The sequence below is a fragment of the Theropithecus gelada genome, chromosome 2 (assembly GCF_003255815.1).
Source record: "Theropithecus gelada isolate Dixy chromosome 2, Tgel_1.0, whole genome shotgun sequence".
Classification (NCBI taxonomy): Eukaryota; Metazoa; Chordata; class Mammalia; order Primates; family Cercopithecidae; genus Theropithecus; species Theropithecus gelada.
This window is the reverse complement of record NC_037669.1, coordinates 11389924-11409389: the sequence shown is the minus strand read 5'-3', so window position 1 is coordinate 11409389 and position 19466 is coordinate 11389924. Positions and strand designations below refer to the sequence as shown.

General features: G+C 33.2%; 1 protein-coding gene across 2 annotated transcripts; it reads left to right on the top strand.

Moving 5' to 3' along the window:
* The first annotated feature begins 1161 nt into the window (after positions 1-1161).
* Positions 1162-18417, top strand: POU1F1 (POU class 1 homeobox 1). Of its 2 annotated transcripts, none has more exons than XM_025376990.1 (6): positions 1162-1428; positions 4273-4422; positions 13245-13469; positions 15550-15714; positions 16471-16531; positions 17715-18417. In XM_025376990.1, the coding sequence occupies exons 1-6, from the start codon at positions 1287-1289 to the stop codon at positions 17923-17925; spliced, it is 954 nt and encodes a 317-aa protein (XP_025232775.1). In that variant the 5' UTR covers positions 1162-1286; the 3' UTR covers positions 17926-18417. The 2 variants fall into 2 exon arrangements, with proteins under 2 accessions (XP_025232775.1, XP_025232776.1); XM_025376991.1 differs by having other exon boundaries at positions 4351-4422; positions 17715-18067.
* Positions 18418-19466: the final 1049 nt, after the last annotated feature.

The following is a 19466-nucleotide window of genomic DNA, read 5'->3' as shown; positions in this document are numbered from 1 at the left end:
TTTTGTGTGAGAAGTTTGCATCTAGTTAGCAACTACCATGGTTATCTCAGGCTTTGTGGAGGAACCACCGAGATCTCAGCCTCTGGCAGAGTCTAGCTTAGTGAGAATGGCAAGGTACATAACTCACATAGATGTTGTGAGATTTGCATGACATAACTGTATAAATACCTAGAATACTGTCAGCATCTAGTTACAGCTTACTAAATGTTGGGTTCTTGATGAGTAAATTGAAATCGAGGTAAAGATACAATTACCCATATCTTATTTGTATTTAACTTTGGTGTAATAGTGATTGCGGTTCTTGCCATTAATGTAATCACTTTTGCAATAACCTATCATTACTGTATTTTATCCAATTTTTTTCCATTTTCCAATTCTAATATAGTAAAACATATATTGGTTGTCATCGTTTTTTGTTTGTTTGTTTGTTTTTATACTTTAAGTTCTAGAGTACATGTGCACAACGTGCAGGTTTGTTACATATGTATACTTGTGCCATGTTGGTGTGCTGCACCCATCAACTCGTTAGCACCCATCAACTCGTCATTTACATCAGGTATAACTCCCAGTGCAATCTCTCCCCCCTCCCCCTCCCCATAATAGGCCCCAGTGTGTGATGTTCCCCTTCCCGAGTCCAAGTGATCTCATTGTAAAAGCTGTGCATTGTTGAGTATGAATCAGTAATTGACAACATATTTTCTCATATTTAGTCTTATACGCTTCTCTCAATATAATCTTAAATATTCAGTTTCTTAAAGTTATGTATAATAGTGTGCACTTTGTTTCATGTTGTATCACAGATTTAATGAGAAGTTGTTTAAAAACATCTCATATTTATACATTCGCAATCGTGTTAGTAGCAAAAAGACACCTACTATTTTTCAGTTTACAGTGACATTTTTTTTTTGAGGGACACGTTTTCAAAGTTGTTGATTCCTCTCTAAAAGGTCTGAACTACTGAAGTTGTCAAATAAGGTTTCAGATTTCTCCCTTCCCCTCCATCTATACCCCAGAATCAGCTTCCTTTTCTGCCATGGATTATGTTTGGGTAAAAAAGGAAGACGGTTCGGATTGATAAAGCAATACTCCTGGGAAAAGACTATTAACATGTATAAAGGGATTTCCTTGCAATATAAATACTAGCGCGCACCCTCCTGGTGCCTCAGAGCCTTCCTGATGTATATATGCAGGTAGTGAGAATTGAATCGGCCCTTTGAGACAGTAATATAATAAAACTCTGATTTGGGGAGCAGCGGTTCTCCTTATTTTTCTACTCTCTTGTGGGAATGAGTTGCCAAGCTTTTACTTCGGCTGATACCTTTATACCCCTGAATTCTGACGCCTCTGCAACCCTGCCTCTGATAATGCATCACAGTGCTGCCGAGTGTCTACCAGTCTCCAACCATGCCACCAATGTGATGTCTACAGGTACTGAGTCCTATGACAGTTTACAGCTGGCGGGGCCTAAAGATTTCAGAATGAATGCTTTGAATCTTGGTAGTTAAAAATCTTTTTGCTTCATTTTACCCCTCCAATTTAATTTGTCTTAAGTGAAGTAAGTATTAAGCATATCTAAAAAGTCAACATGCCAAAGATTTTTTAAAGAAATATTAGTAAGTATAGTCATTTAAATCATTGTTGGCTTTGTTATAAGGAAGAAAATCTGTTTTCTACATAAGGAAAGAGTGAACTTGGACATTTTAAATCTAAAAGCCATTTAATGGAAATATTTATAGAATAAGGAGCAAATGAGATGAATATTATAAAATAACGTAATGTTTAAAAGGTGCTACTTCTTTATCTTAAAGATTTATTTGGTTGTTAAATTACATTTACTACAATCTAAAAACAGCTATAAACCTTATATTAAACATGACAGAAAAATCCAAATATCAACAACAATGGATTTCATAGAATAAAATAATGGAGTTTTATTTAACATATTTTTAGCATAAGATAAGAAATTATAGCCATGAATAACATGGCATTTAAAGCCCATTAACTAAGGTAAATTTTCTCAAGATTGCGTTCTGAAGAGACTTACTTCACTTATAACCATGTTTTAACATTTATGTCACATAACTTTTTAAAACAAAAATTAAACTTAAGAATTCAAAGGCTCAACACAATCAGCCAAATACGTATGTTTTGCCAATGTGTTCATTCTTTATGCAGTAAAAAAAGTGTATTAAAGTTGATTTACAAATGGACAAAGACTTGAATTGAGTAAATTTCTTCCATTGAATAGCAATATAATATTTACATTCCATTTGTTTTAAATGCAACCTGCCTCATATTTAGGAATGAAATTATATACATTTAGAAATCAAAATTAGAGTTGATACATTTATATTCTGATTTGAAGGATTTAAGCTCTATCTTTTATTATTATTAAGCACTTTCTAAATATATGTGTAAGTTTGGCACAAATCTTCTGGAGTTTAAAGAATCTAGAGGTCAGATATTTAGACTTTGGTAAAATCATTTAATGTAGAAATTTTTCAATATTACCTTTTAAATTAAATTACGGAAATCCACCAAAGATTTCTATAATTTAATGTAAAGGGTAATATAGGAAGTATCCTCCAGCATAATTTTTGGAAAAGATAATAAAGATTTTTTATCAAAAATATATGCTATGAATAAATCTAAGCAATTAACACATAGCTAATCATATATTTTAAATAGTAGGTCATCCTGTAGGTTGAGGATAATGAGAATAATACATTATTTCTGTGTTTGAAGATAATTTGGCCAGCATGAAAATAAAATTCAGAATTGAGGTAATAATCTAGTAAAATCTAATTTTATGCTCAAAATGCCATTTATTTACTTAAAAATAAGTAACAATTTATTTAGTAAATTCGCCTATCCTGTAGTTAACTTCCTAAAATCTGAAACACAAACATTATTTAAGCCTTAAAATTAAAAAAAAATTATAATTAATAAAAGTGACCTACAAATGTTTTAAATGATAATAGCATTGATTTATAATATTTTGATGAAGTTTTAATCATACACATCTAATTTTCTAAGGAACTATTATAGAAACACTGACTTAAATGGGAACACTTGAGTATAAATGTGCTTAATGATAATTTGTTTAATTTTGGAATGCACAGTAAGACTTTTATATGTAATCATTATATTGCAAAATGACTTTAGTTCTTTTGACTTATAAGTTATAAAATAAAAATCCATACAGATTTTAAAAAATTAAACATTTTTCTCTATTTTAAAGTAATATATTTTACTTTATGAAGAGAAGTCTGTCTTTAATCACTAGATTGTATATCGGTATTCTCAAAGGATTCTAACTGTACTTTATAACATCTCATTTATTAAAGAAGATAGTTATGTTTATGAAAACTAACCAATATATTCAAAATATGAAGGAAAAAATTGAGAAAATAAAATATATAAGGAAATACTGACCAGTGGTTTTATTGTCAATATTTTGCACTCCCTTTCAACTTGATGATTTGTGTTTAAAACTTAATGAAAGTCTAATAATTCCAATTTACTTTCAAAATACACATTGATTTCCTGAAGCATACAACCATTTATGAATTGTTACGTTTATATATGGCTTTATGGCTTTATGGATGTTAAGTCACCCAATGAATGAACTTATTTTTTGACCAGCTTTATCATTGGAATGGTTGTATCAATTGTGTATATGCAGACAACTTACAACCTCATGGTTTCAACATCAAAATAAATAGATCATATATTGTTACGGGTTTTTAATAGCACTCTGAATTGGTGAGATTTTTATGATTGTATCTAATAAAATGTTAGTTGCTCTGCCATTTCCACCTGGATGAAGCAAATTCATCAGACAAATAAGCAAAAGTACACTGTTCAAGAGATAGTTTCTGTATTCATTCATACAGACTGCTTTATAATATCATGCAACACAATAATTTTAAAAGACTATTCTTCTAGTCGGCGAGTTGCAATATTTGCATTGAACAGAACCTACAAGAATTCTACAACTCCCAAAAAACCAAGGTCCAAATTGCTCAGTCACCCCTTCATGAGGCACTCATCACTACAGCACAGAGCACAGGATAATTAATGAAGTTCGTTTTGATGATTTATTATCTCATTACATGAGACAAACTTTGATCCCCCCTAGTTTTAACCTATTCATCACAGAACTTACCCAAAATGAGAAAAAATATTGGTATATAACTTTAAGAACCACATAAATGTGTATTTTTGAAATAAAATGAATGTGTCTTGAATCCTTATACATTTTCTTACCAGTCCCATCTATTTTGTCTTTGATCCAAACTCCTAAATGTTTGTGCACGCATTTCTTGGTGACAACGTTGGGAAACACAGCAACGGGACTTCATTATTCTGTTCCTTCCTGTCATTATGGAAACCAGCCATCAACCTATGGAGTGATGGCAGGTAAGAAAAGTTGTCTTTTACATGTTATTGTATTTGGGGACAATTAGATGGATTTTCTGGGCCTGAAATAATTGTGATCAGAGTGTGACATGAAATTCGATTTCTTTTTTTTTTTTTTTTTTTTTGAGACCGAGTCTGGCTCTGTCGCCCGGGCTGGAGTGCAGTGGCCGGATCTCAGCTCACTGCAAGCTCCGCCTCCCGGGTTCACGCCATTCTCCGGCCTCAGCCTCCCGAGTAGCTGGGACTACAGGCGCCCGCCACCTCGCCCGGCTAATTTTTTGTATTTTTTAGTAGAGACGGGGTTTCACCGTGTTAGCCAGGATGGTCTCGATCTTCTGACCTCGTGATCCGCCCATCTCGGCCTCCCAAAGTGCTAGGATTACAGGCTTGAGCCACCGCGCCCGGCCGAAATTCGATTTCTTAACTTTGAAAATTACCGTTAAAAATCACCACTTCTTGTTTCCTGTGACACCCACAGAGACCATAGGGGTTATACCTAATTTCCCTACTCACATGTCCCTGAACTGCTGTGCTTCTTGAGTTTGCTTTGTATGGTTTTTATTCAAATTCACTATTGTCAGACTGTTAATTGTAACTTGAGGCTATTGGCAGGCTTACCTTCACTAAAAATGTAGTAGCTACTAGCCTCATGTGGCTATTTAAACTTAAATGTAAACTAAGTAAAATAAAATAAGATTTCAAATTCAGTTTCTCAGTTGCACTTGCTATATTTCAAGTGCTCGATAACCACATGTGGCTAGTGACTCCCATATCAGACAGCACAGGTGTACAGAACACCTCCCCTCATCATTATATTCCTTCTGGACATTTGGTCCATAAAGGTAAATAAGACATTGATTGAAGCTAAGAGTGATTGGCAGGGGCTTTAGTGATAGCTGTTTCAGGCTTTAGCAGCCCTTTCTGAATTGCTTCTGAATGAGTCTTAGATTGAAATCATTGAAGTTACATACTTTTCTCCTATAAATAAGTAAAGTATGACTGTATCAAGTATAGCTACCTGTTTATTGATCCTTCTAGAAAGGCATTGAAGCACAGTTTTTGAGGAATAGGCAGATCTGGCTTATGAGATCTATTCATCAAAAATTCTTGCTTAATTTCATGGCATGGCTACATAAGATTTTAATCATTTTTAAAAAGTGCAGTTTTATTATGCACAGGATTTTCATTTGTTGGTTTATTTTTAAAGAAATTCTTTGAAAAGAACTCTTATTGATGATAAACTAAAGCTGTGTGAGAAAATGTGTGTGTGCATGTGTATGTGTGTGATAATGAGGGAGACACTTTGGATAAAGGAATCATCTATTAGGGAAATCTTTTCTAACTGACTTGTGTTTTGTTATCATCCAGATAAGCAGTAAAAAAAAAAAAAGAAAAAAAAAAAAAAACTAATAAAAACAAAAACAAAAAAACAAGCAGGCAAATATTGATTTATTCCTATAATTTTTCAAGTAAAATGGAGCAAATAGTTTAATTTTAATTAAATTGTTTAACCTTTGATGTCTCAAAATTTGTCTACTTAAGACTAAATAAAACTTTAAAATAATAATCCAGGAAAATATTAGTTTCTCCTTAATAAACCAGTATCCTAACATTTATGGTTAAATGAAGATCGGGGTTCTTAACGATGACCTGTAAATTCTGATATCTTTTTTTAATAATTAAGAAATAAAGCCATATTTTTTCTTCCTCTCTGGAAATGGATTATTTATGATCAACATGCTTAAATAGTATTCATAGTTAATGAGAAGAGCCCTCCTCAATGATGAACTACTTTCATTATAAAATAGTAAAACAAATGTGTTTAGCTACTAGAGGTGCGGGTGGAATGCTTTCTGTGGCCTTTACAACATTTGGATTAGGAGACAGGAAATGACAAACACATGCTGTTATTTCCTGGAGGAAAGACCTCACAGTTCATTTACAGGAACTCCTGGGAACCAAGGTACATCGTCAGTTTCTCTCTTAACCCAGCACAGAGGCAGTCCCTGCCAGTTGATTGAGGTTGGCACCGAGATTAAAACCAGTCACAGACCAGCAGCCAATAATCTCTTGCCCAAATACCGTCAGATAGTTTTGCTACCACCTCCCACCCCGCCAAATCAGAGAGGGCCACCCCTGGCCTCGAGAGTTTGCTGCTGGCCTCAGAATTCTAACACCCTTCCTGCTCCCAGGACTGGAGCCAATATGCCAATGTTCACATGGAGAGTGTTGGCAGCTCATGTCTTTCTGATACAAGTTTCCTCCAGCAGGAACTCAGCAAACCCTCTTCCATGAACCGCTTCCTCATTACAATTAAAATGAAAAGGCCCCCGGAAGAGCCTTTCAAAATGATTCAAAACCCTGGCTTAGTGACATCAACAGCACGAGTCTTACACCAAGGTCTGGAGCTATCACTGTGGTCTAAAATTAAATATATTTTACGAGTGAAAGAAAAACTCACCATCACAAGCAAAAAGATATTTGAATATTTTTGAGAGGGACTGTTAAATCTCTCTCAAAAATTTTGTTAAAATGTGATATGCTTTAAATGTCAGAATGTCTATACTGGGACATAATTCAGTATTAGCATTTGCCTCATGAGAGATTAGATCTAGGAGAATCTGAACTCTCTTGCCTTTATCCACAGTAAACCTGCATAAATTGAGTTACAAAATACAGCAATTCAGAAATAAGAGAAAAAAGGTAAATAAGAGAGAAATATATAAAGTACACAATAGAAACTTGATTATGTCGTTTGAATTTTCTGAGAAGTCTTAAGGCATTAATCAAATCAGCCACTTCCACACAATCCACACAAGTGTCTTAACAACAACAATGACATGGTGTCACATACTCTATATAAAAGTGAAACTACAGAAAGAACTATATTTCTAAAAGATATGAAATTATTTTCATATGGTTATGTCATTACCCATACTCTGATGCTTACATTTAGTTTGAGCATTTCATTAAATTAATAACTCACAGGAAAAGAAGAGCTATAACTAATATTTTGTCAGGTTGGTAGGTAGAATTTTAATGATCAGATGAATTCACCGTACCTAATAGTCCAGGTGCAGGAAAAATAAAGAGAATGACTAATTGAGAGTAATGAGTTATCCATACCATTAACTAATTACTAACATTGTTCAAATGACTTAGCACCTCTGAGTTTCAGTCTCTTCATATCTAAGTTGTGGTGGGTACTACAACTCTATTGGGATTGAGTAGTAGCAAATTTGTGTCAGCTCAAAATGAGTTCTCTTTTGACCTTCTCTTCAGATACTCTTGCAGCTACATTCCTTCTGTCCTTTCACTCCTGAGAACTTAGATAATTCAAATTCAACACCTTTCAGTACAAATAATAAAAAATCGAGAATTACAAATGCTGTTCAAAGTCTCTCCTAGATAAACACAAAACAAAACAAAATATCAGAAAAAAGTTCTCAAAACCCTGACTTTTGGGTTTCTGAGAGATAGTTTCTGTTCTCCAGTATCTGAAGCAGAGTACAATTCAGGAAACAAGCTCAATGAGGGTTCACCCTTTCCGCTGTCCTGTGGAAACAGCAAATCAACCTCACTGTAATGAATGTTAAACCCACCCTCTTTACATGATGTAGTGGTCAAACCAAGAAGTGGTGTGAAAGTCCTTGCTTTAAAAATTAATTTCAAGGGGAAAACAAAACAAAACGAAAACCTCGTTTAAGTCCCAAACTCTTAAACAAGGTTTAAGTCCCAAGAATTTGGGACTTAAACAAGGTGATGAGCATCCAATTCTTATTGATGAGAAATGGATATTAAAAGAAAAGATTGTTATGGCTGAAAATATTCTCGCTGCATGGGCTAACGCAAAAGAAAATGGATATCAGCCTGACAAATGACAGGGGGTATAGTCTATTTGGGAACCCATCTTTTCATTTTTTGAAATTTGAATTTTTTTTTCTCTTAATTTACTTCTTTTCCTTAGTTCTTTGCTTTATTTGGCCATAAATTGTTCTGGTTGTAATAACTCTAAGGAAACAAGTAATTCTGAAGATCTTTCGCTTCCGCATCATGAAAGGTCTTTTGGTAGCAGTAACATGATGTATTTTCTCTTCCGGACTAGGGGTTGGCAACCCTTTTCTGTAAAAAACCAGACAGTAAATATCTCAACCTTTCTAGTCTTTGTTGCAACTCTTCAACTCTGTCATTGTAGCAGGAAAGCAGTCACAGGCTGTATGTAAAGAAATAGGCGTTTCAAATTAAACCAAACAGCCAATGGGCCCCTGTTGTACATGGATAGAATTTACCAGTGCACACTAGTGAAAAGATCACAGTGGAAGTATATAATTTCCTTTGAATTTTTATGCCTAAGGAGCACAGGGGAATATATGCAAATATTCAGATACATGTTCCTGTGCGTGTGACAAGCACAGCAGGGTGGTGTATGTTACTGTGTCCCTCTGCTTCCCCTGTTTGTTTTTTTAAGGCATAAAGCCAGTAACCTGAGATGATGTTGTAAGCTAACCACATGCTGCAAAGATCAATTTGTCCCATGCTATGGTACATTGAGTCAGCGCCTAGTAAGGCAAGTCCTATCTCTGACCCCCATTGCCTGCTTTAAAAGATTTACCTCTGTTCTTCTCCCTCCTCTGTCACACAGAAATGCATACACAGCAATTTAGAAAGGCTCTGGTGAATTAATCTTCAATGTGAAAATGTATTTGGAACTACAGTGTGCAAACACTTCCAAGCTATGTGTGTGTGTGCTGTCCAGGCCTCAAGATAATTTTTCTTTATCCATGTTTCAGAAAATGTTGATGAGACCTCTGTTGCACATGACTCACCACATCTTTCATCTTATTTCCACCTTTTTCAGTAATCTAGGTTTTAAAAAGATTTGAAACATACTCATCCCAATCACTCTCCACACTCCCCCAAATGCAGGCTCAGATGCTAGAAACAGAAGTTCATTTGGCTGTTCTTTTAAATGGTTATGATGAAATTCTGTGTGAAGTGAGTTCCAGGAAATCTGTGACCTTGCAGATAATTGTAGATATTTTCATATAATGAAAAATAAAAGTGGGCCGGGTGCAGTGGCTCATAACTGTAATCCCAGCACTCTGGGAGGCCGAAGCAGGTGGATCATCTGAGGTTAGGGGTTTGAGACCAGCCTGGCCAAAATGGTGAAACCCTGTCTCTAAACAAAAAATTATAAATAAAATTATACATAAAAAAATAAATAAATACAAAAATTAGCCAGGCGTGGTGGCAGGCGCCTGTAGTCCAAGCTACTCAGGAGGCTGAGGCAGGAGAATTGCTTGAAGCTAGGAGGCAGAGGTTGCAGTGAGCTGAGATGGCACCACTGCACTCCAGCCCGGGGAACAAGAGCAAGACGCTGTCTCCAAAAAAAAAAAAAAAAAAAAAAGAAAGAAAGAAAGAAAAGAAACCAAAAGCAAAAGGAAAAAAAGAAAAATTGTATCACACATCACATTTTGCTTCTTGTTCTGGATGCCAAACCTTGGAGAATGGTATTTTCTGTGTACTTTTCATGGATTCCATTCAAATTTGTCTTCTGTGTGTCCACTTCACCAGAGTACTTACAATGTATAAACTACCTTTCAATTTTTGTGGCTGGGTTCTGTGGCTTATACCTATAATCCTAGCACTTTAGGAAGCTTTGGTGGGAGCATTGCTTGAAGCCAGGAGTTTGAGACCAGCCTGGGCAACACAGTGAGATCCCATCTGTGCAAAAAATTTAAAAAATTAGATGAGCACGGTGGCGCATGCCTGTAGATACTACTTAGGATGCTGAGGTGGCAGGACGGCTTGGGGCAGGAATTTGAGACTGCAGTGAGCTATGATTTTACCACTGCACTCCAATCTAGGAGATAGAGTAAGACCTCGTCTCTAAAAATAAAGAATAAATAAGCAAAAATAAATAAATAAATAAATAAATAAATAATTTTATGGAAATAGGGATGACACACTTTATATACATTTTATTGTAATATATTTTGTCTAAAAACATTTGTTTAAAATAGCCAAAGGTGTTTAAATGCAGAGAAAACCTTTTAAAGGGAAGTTATTTAATTTAGTGAGTATAAACTGCCTGGAAAATGAACCAGGCAATTATTTTGATGTGGCTTGCTGCAATGCTTATTAGACTTTAGTTCTGGTTTAAACTGCAAAGTTAATTCGTTGGGCACTGAAAGCAAGTTGTTTAATTTCTTTCTAATTAAATTTTCTACATTGTAAATTATGGGGAAAAATATATATCTTTCCTGACTCATTTTTTTTTTGTATAAAGACAAATATGATGACAAATGTGAAATTAACGCAACACAAAGTGTTGCATAGAAGATTTGTAGCAGTACATGATTATGATCAGCAAGAGAAATTGAAAATAATAATAAAATTTGATAACAAATTCAGACCTTATAGTATGCATATGTAAAAAACACACAAATTGTTTATATAAAATAAACATAATTTGACATAGGTTAAATGAGTCATCTAAAGTGTCTTAAAATATGTTAAATGTACAAAATCTAACAGTAGCCTGGCTTTTCTTTGTACTCTTTCTCAGGGTATTTTATCATTAAATGTATTAAGTGATACCTGATGGACCTTAATAATAAAAGAAGTGAAAGTTTTATAAATATATGTGCAAATCAATTCTGAAAGTATAAGCACAAAACAACTCTTCAGATAAATATCAGATTAAATAGATGCTAACATAAATGTCATCAGTTTTCTTTTTACATCTATTAGTCCTTCTTTTAATTTAGCAGAAAACTAAAATTAATAAAAAGCTAAAAATGAACCCCACAGCAATAAACATTTTGAAGAAAAGCTATATAATAAAAGGAAAGTTGGTCAAATTGTTTTTAAGAATGTTCTCTGGTCTGATCAAGATGCCACACAATAAAGCATACACTGGATAGTTGACTGGCTTTTACAAAAGTAAACCTGGATAATTTTAGTTTGTAAAAGTAGCAGGAATTTTTTAAAGACAAAAATTGTTTCTTTCACATCTTTTTCCCAGCTTTAAAGCAGACAAATTTATTTTATGCTGATTTGTTTAACCTCTGATTTATATGTGTACTTTGTTTTAGAAAAATAATACGCCCTTTTAGATGGGGTGCACTTTATAATTACATATTTTTATATAAATAATATAAACCAACAATTTGTTGAGTTGCAGTATTCTTTGCTCATTACATATTGATATATTAATGTAAGATTTATGGATTCTGGAAAATATACTATTACTCATGTCTTTGACTTGAGGATGTATGTGTAGAGTAATTATAGGTGGCATGAACTCTGGATGCATTTTTTCAGTAAGTTTCTAAGAATCATTATTGCATGTATTCCATAGTAATTTATTTTAAAATATTTATACTTATAAGAAAAGGATTAATTACTCAATATTTTTGTATAAAAATGTCTTGCTTACACAATCATCCTTCTATATATGTGGCACATTGGTTCCAGGACCCCCAAGGATACTGAAATCTTTGGATGCTCAAGTCCCTGGTATAAAATGGTGTAGTATTTGCAAATAATCTAGGCACATTCTCTACTTTAAATCATCTCTAGATTACTTATAATACCTAAATCAATGCAAATGCTATGTAAATAATTCTTATACTATACTGGGTTATTTGTATCATTTTTATTCTTGTGTTGTTATTTTTTACTTTATTTTTTAAATGTATTTAATCCACTGTTGCATCAATCCATGAATGCAGAACCCATGGATACAGAAGGCACACTAGACATGTCATTTAATATAAATTGAAGTAAAATCTTTGTCGAAAAAAATTGTAATGCATTGATAAAGAAAACAAGAAACAAAATGTGTTGGAATTTGGCTTATATACGACTCTCTCACCTATACTTCCCAACTGAGATAGACTCTTCCAATGAAGAAGGAAGTCTGGAAGCAATTGTGTAATAATTTCAGACCTTTTTACATTTTTTGTGATTTAACGTATCCACTCAATAGAGTCAATGCTTTATCATTTATGGGTAATTACTTATCATATATAAAGTTGCAAACTTTCTTGCTGCTTATTTTTGCTTTTCCTTAAATAATAATCAAGAAATTATTCTATTCTATTGTATATTTTTCAAGAAATCTTGTTAGTGACTTATTAATAGAACTTTCGAGGTTACCTTTTGTTAATGTTTAATCATTCCTCAAGCCTATTTAGCCATATTAATATATTTTATATTCTTATCATTCTTTTTCTGCCTGCCTTCATTTAATTAAAAAAGATGTGATTTTTCCTAATAAAATCAAGTTTTTACTGATTAAATAGGGGGGCATTTTTATATTGTGAAATCAATTTCCCAATCACAAGAAAACTTCTCAGCATAGCACTGAGCTGAAGCATTTAGTGCCATGATTACAACAAACATCACCCATTATTTGTTCAATGAATTAAGAAAACAGAGTTCCATGCATAGATTCTGGTTAGAGTTCAACCTCAGATTCCCAGGAATAGGTGTCATTTAAGAGAAAAACATGATAGAAAACGTACACTTCCGAGAGAAGTTGTTTGTTTCTAGTTTAGTTATTCGCAGTCCCCTGCTTCTTTCCTTTAACCCTATCTTTGGTGTTGCTGCTCTGGAGAAGGTAGAAGATAAATAATCTCAATTCTACTAAGCTACTTTGACTTCTTCTTCAGAAGACTATATGTAAGGTAACCTTTTAAGTACTGAGACAGGCTAGAGCAGAATAATGGGCTAAATCAGGCGAAATCCTTTCTTATATAGAAATAAGGAAGAATTACAATTGGTCTTTTTCACTTTATTTCTTTGTTTACTCACAGGTAGTTTAACCCCTTGTCTTTATAAATTTCCTGACCACACTTTGAGTCATGGATTTCCTCCTATACACCAGCCTCTGCTGGCAGAGGACCCCACAGCTGCTGATTTCAAGCAGGAACTCAGGCGGAAAAGTAAATTGGTGGAAGAGCCAATAGACATGGATTCTCCAGAAATCAGAGAACTCGAAAAGTTTGCCAACGAATTTAAAGTGAGAAGAATTAAGTTAGGTATGTGCTTGTTAAAGGCAACAGGAAAAAGAGCTTGGTTTGCAAATCTTTATTGCTGTTAAATCTCTTATATGTTACTCAAATGTATAAGATGATTGTCATTCTTCATCTCTACTGTGGACGTAGTTAATTGTTATGGAAATCCTCCAAAAACCTTTGTTTATTGATAATTTCTTAAGAGCCTAAATACATAATTTTTAAATTAATAATACTCTTTCAAAACTTACCCACCTCAACTTTAGTTTCGAAGTGCCCATTTTTATCTATATTTTATTTGAACCATACATATTGATATATTAATATGTAGTGAAATGTGTGAGGCCATACTTTTATATGATTCAAAAGTACAAAAGAGTATAAGTGACATGTATCCTTCTGCTTGTTTTTTCTGTTTATCATTGTTGTTAGTTCTTTGTGTATCTTTCCAATGATAGCTCATGGATAGATATGCAAATATATGTATTGTGCCCAACTTAAGTATGATTTGAAGTTTTCAGTAGTAATTTTTCTAGGGCTCTTTTTCCTTTGTGGAGCTGTCAAGTTTCACTTTATGAATATACTGCAATTTATTTGACCAGTCCTCTCCTGATGAAATTCGGGTGGTTTCTGATCTTTGACTGTTAGAAACAAGGCCACGATGATTAACCCTATAAATGTTATTTTGCACCCATATAAATAAATGTGCAGGAAAAATGTTAGAAGCACAATTGCTTGATCAAAAGTATGTGTACTGGTAATTTTGATAGATGTTGTCAAACTGGTCTCTAGAGAAGCTGTACCAAATTTTACTGTCACCATGAGAATCTTTTTCAACATGCTCAGGCTATATAGACTCCAAAACGGCATGAGTTTTTAAAATCTATTTCTTTTTATTTTCTGCTTAATGGTATCTCCAGCATCTAGAAGAGTGTAACTAGAACACAAAATAAATAAATGGTTGAAGGAAAAAATATGCTGTTAATCTTTTAGATCTTTGCACATCAGACAGGTCAAAGTGACATTTCACTGCGATTTCATTTAAAATTTATTTTATTATGATTGTAAAGTGTATTATTTAATGTGCTTGACAATCATTTAAGTTTCTTTTTCTGTGAACTGTCTGTTCAGAGTCTTTGCTCATTTTCTATTGAAGTGTTTTTAAAATAAAACAACTATAACAATTAACTTTGGTTAAATTGCATAAAGTTGTGTATATTTTTTAATGGATTGAAATAACAGTCCAAAACTCTGCACTTGCAGAATGAACCATAGGTAATTTAATAAGAATATTTATTGATGGGCATCATATGCAACCATTTTATACATATAGGTGTATAGCCTTAGGTCCTGAAATAATATGTAGCTATTACATGTAATAAACACAGTAGTAGGAATCTTTGTGAAATTCATTTTCAGTTTGCTATTTATATTACTGTGAATGTTTCAAATTATATGTTGATTATTTCAGCTGTACTCTAAAAATGTTTCGGACAAACAATAAGGATCATTAGTCTGAAGATAGAGGCAATACCAAAAACTATAAAACGGGCTCAGAGGTATATGTGAAATGTGTAATCATAACCTCTTAATAAACACGGTTTTAGGGAAAGCAGAATAATTCTTAGTTTTATTTAGTACCCTTCAACAATATCATTGAATCTTTTAGAGTTGAAATAAAAAATTTTATGATATATAACCATATATTTTATGCATTATAGTTAATATATTAAAGATTTTTGAGCATATATTATTTGATATTTAACAATAATGATAAAAAGAGCTGTAATTTTCAAGTGCCTTATAAAGTGTTTAGCATACACCTAAACACTGGCTAAATATTATGAATGGCAGATGTTTCTATCTGAATTATTTTGGTGAGTAGATAAAAGTAATTTATTAACTAGAAGAAATATGTTTTGAAGTATTGGACAAGTACTTGAAAGTATAATGAATCTTACTAAATAATTCTGATTTGCCAAGACTATATAGTTAAAAAACAGTATGTAATAGTTGACAAAGATACAAAGATTTGTGTGACAATGAACCAAAATTAACATTTTTTGGAAAGTTGGAGCTGATGGTCTTTATTGTCCCTTCACAGGATACACCCAAACAAATGTTGGGGAGGCCCTGGCAGCTGTGCATGGCTCTGAATTCAGTCAAACAACAATCTGCCGATTTGAAAATCTGCAGCTCAGCTTTAAAAATGCATGCAAACTGAAAGCAATATTATCCAAATGGCTGGAGGAAGCTGAGCAAGTAGGAGGTACTAAACTGTGTCTCTGAAGGCAGTGCTATGTTTTAACCTAAAAATAATGGCTTCAATCAGTAGGATTAATGCTAAAGCAGGAAGTTTGAGGGATTTTTTTTTTCCTCCTTTTCTCTTTGAGATGAAAAACAAACATTTTGTTATATCACACTAAAAACAACAACAAAAAAGGAAGGGCAATGTTAAGTATGGAAATAAATTTATTGGGGAGAGAATAACCTATATAAGGAAAGCTTATAAGGTAAGTTGGCATTAGCATGAAGGGGTAAAATGCTTATTTTTTTACACATCTATTTTTTTCCTCTCTTTTATACTAGAGAAATTATATATGAATCACATTTGTATCCTAATATTAGTGTACACAAAACATTTGCACACACGAGTCTTCCAAGTAAATAATATAAGCAATTGCTAGATATGCAACTTAATGAGATACAATTATCTACTCATACAAATGTCAGAGCTGGATAAACAGTGAGGTTTGAGAGTAGTTACAGCAAGCATTCCAACAAAAGTAAAGTGAGGATATTATTTGTAGAAAGTGCCTTTGCGAGGTTAACATTTATTTCTGCGTTGATATTTTTCACTAAGGTCTGTAATAGAAAATGACTTAGACTGCAAACATTTAAGACAAAAATGTCTGGCATTTTTATTTTGCATCGTTTTATGAAAACAAATTGAAATCCAAATCAGATAGTTTTTTATAAAGAGTCTACTTTGTATTTGTAATTATCTCTCTTTTCCACATTATAGCTTTGTACAATGAAAAAGTGGGAGCAAATGAAAGGAAAAGAAAACGAAGAACAACTATAAGGTATTCTTTATATTAAAAGTTACTGAGGACAAAACTGATATTTTATAAATGGAATGAGCATTTGAGTGTAATGCAGGTGTAACATAACATAGAAATGCAAGGCGAATTGGGAGGCCAAGGTGGGCCTGAGGTCAGGAGTCCGAGACCAGTCTGGCCAACATGGTGAAACTCTGTCTCTACTAAAAATATAAAATTTAGCCAGTCATAGTGGCGGGTGCCTATAATCCCAGCTACTCAGGAGGCTGAGGCAGGAGAATGGCTTGAACCCGGGAGGCGGAGGTTGCAGTGATCCGAGATTGCACCACTGCACTCCAGCCTGGGCAACAGAGCGAGACTCTGTCTCAAACAATGAAATAAAATAAAATAAAATAAAATAAAATAAAATAAAATAAAATAAAAGTAAATACAGTCTAATGAAGAAACAAGATGGGTTATAAAAAAATGTAATAACTGTGAGAAATGGAGAGCTAATAATTTTTAACATTTGGTGGAAAATTATGTATTGTTTGATTCAAGAACACTTTTGCTCCAGAAATTATGAATAGAAACAGAAAGAAAACAATCATTTCTAAGAGAGTGGCCATATCTTCTGCCCTTTTAGATATAACTTATTGCTCTGGCAATGTAGTATCCACGGTGTTTGTAGTATTTAAAAATATGACACTAGTAATCAGTGTTTCGGTCTCTTAAAGTTCAACATGACCTCTTGCATTTCAACCCAGAAAGATTGCTCATTGATCTTTTTGTAGTTTTTGTGAGACATGCTTAGGAAATACTAAAAGACAGGTTTTGTTTTGGTTGGTCAGTTGTTCACTAGAGATTTTCTTTATTGAAAACAGCCCTAAATGATTTTGGGGAGATATTTAGAAATGTCTAGGAAAATGTTCATTTTCTTTTCATGAACTCAGTGCCCTCTGGTGGCACAAAGTGGGATACACATAGAAAGCCTGGGTCCCTTACTTAATTCTTTCTGTGACTCTGGTGCAACGCTACCTTGCATAAGACCAAACATCTACATATTTAACAAACTATACGTTTTTCCTTGTAAAGTGTCTTGCAAGTATGTTAAAGTTTTTAGTTTCCTTTTCATGTTAATATTTAGGAAATTCAACCTTAATTTTGATCTGCCACAAACTTCACTAAAAACAACATAATTTCACCCCTTATGTCCACCCCACCCCAGCATCGCTGCTAAAGATGCTCTGGAGCGACACTTTGGAGAACAGAATAAACCTTCTTCTCAAGAGATCATGCGGATGGCTGAAGAACTGAATCTGGAGAAAGAAGTAGTAAGAGTTTGGTTTTGCAACCGGAGGCAAAGAGAAAAACGGGTGAAAACAAGTCTGAATCAGAGTTTATTTTCTATTTCTAAGGAGCATCTTGAGTGCAGATAAGATTTTTCTACTGTATAATAGCCTTTTTTTTTTTTCCTGTTTCATTCCTTTCTCTTCCTCAAGAAAAACAGAAATTACTTGGTTGACTTAAAATCATTTTATATCAATAGCTTTTACAGAAGCTTTGCTGTTCCACTTTTTTAAAAAAAGAAACCAACAATTTAAATTATAGTGATGTTATTTACTTGAAATAATTATTCTCAGAAGCCAGATTATACATTTTAAGCCAAATATATTAACAGTAATAAAACGATCTCTCTCTGTTTTCTCTCTCTCACACACACACACTGACATATGATTGTGCATATGAGTTTATAGATTCCTTTTCCAAATATGTGTATTAGCTTTTTAACATTTAAGTCAGTAATGACACATATGTAAAGCACATCGCCAGAAATATCCAATTCGAAAATTAATTAGCCAATGTTCTGCTTTCTACCAACTCTACTAGTTTGTCTGAACTAAAAGTTTTGAACTTAGAGCCGGAGGTGTCTTATAGTTTTATTACTACCTTTAAGGAATAAGCTTCAATCAGAATTGATACTCTGAAGTAGAACTGTTTCAAAAGAGATTTGTAGAAACATTAATTTTTGATCTTTTTATTCTTCCTAAATATTAGCTTTTTGATGTGTAGCCATAGAAAAGAATGCTTTATGGATCCTTGAGCCTCAAACCATTAGTCTATAAGCTGCAACGGGACAGGAAGACATCTGGCTTGTTTGGTGTGATTTCTCCGGGACTTGGGAAAGTTCTTGCTCATATTAGGCATGCAATATTTGTTAAATGAAGGAGTGCAATGTTAACAATAGCTACAAATGTGAACGGCATCACCTAATTTTAAATTATAATGTTTTTGAAATCTCACAATCTGGAAAATCATCCAGGTTTCTATAACAAGACATGATCACTTTTGGTATAATTGATTAGAATCTGATTTACTATTTGTAAAAATGTTTGACATATTGAGATTTTAATTTTAATTCTGAGAATTGTATCGAAAAGAACATATTTATTTAAATTTTAAGAATGCATTACCTTGAAACATGCTAGTAGAAGCAAACTGTAATGTGATATTAACTTAGAATAGTGACTTTTTTTTTGCATTTGGAATGTAAATCTGCTGGCTATGTTTATCTAACTTATTTTAATATAACAAAAGTGGTAACAATTAGACCAAATTTTATTGTTGAATTAGAATGCTTAGAAAATAAATGATACTGTCCAGTCTCTTTTTATGATATTATTAAAGACCCAGCATTTTTATGGGTCATAATCTACATAGACTATATATGTATGTTCATACATAATCACCATCAATTGGATGGGTAAAATTTGATATATTACTAACAAAGATAGACATTTAACTAACAAAACAGCTTTCAGTGGCCTAATCATCCATGCTTAAGCACACATTTAGCATCCAAAAGATATGAAATACAACATTCTTATTTAAGAGTAAATTCCAAATTATTCAGCCACACAGCCATTCAAGTTCCTTCTCTGGATAACTCAATATTTCTTCGCCTACTTAAAACACATTA

Excerpts from the sequence above, each read along its gene's own strand:
- POU1F1 (XM_025376990.1), top strand. The coding sequence starts at position 1,287 with ATGAGTTGCCAAGCTTTTACTTCGGCTGATACCTTTATACCCCTGAAT. Across the intron at positions 4,423-13,244 it reads AACCTATGGAGTGATGGCAG|GTAGTTTAACCCCTTGTCTT; the intron begins GTAAGAAAAGTT and ends GTTTACTCACAG. Across the intron at positions 16,532-17,714 it reads AAACGAAGAACAACTATAAG|CATCGCTGCTAAAGATGCTC; the intron begins GTATTCTTTATA and ends ACCCCACCCCAG.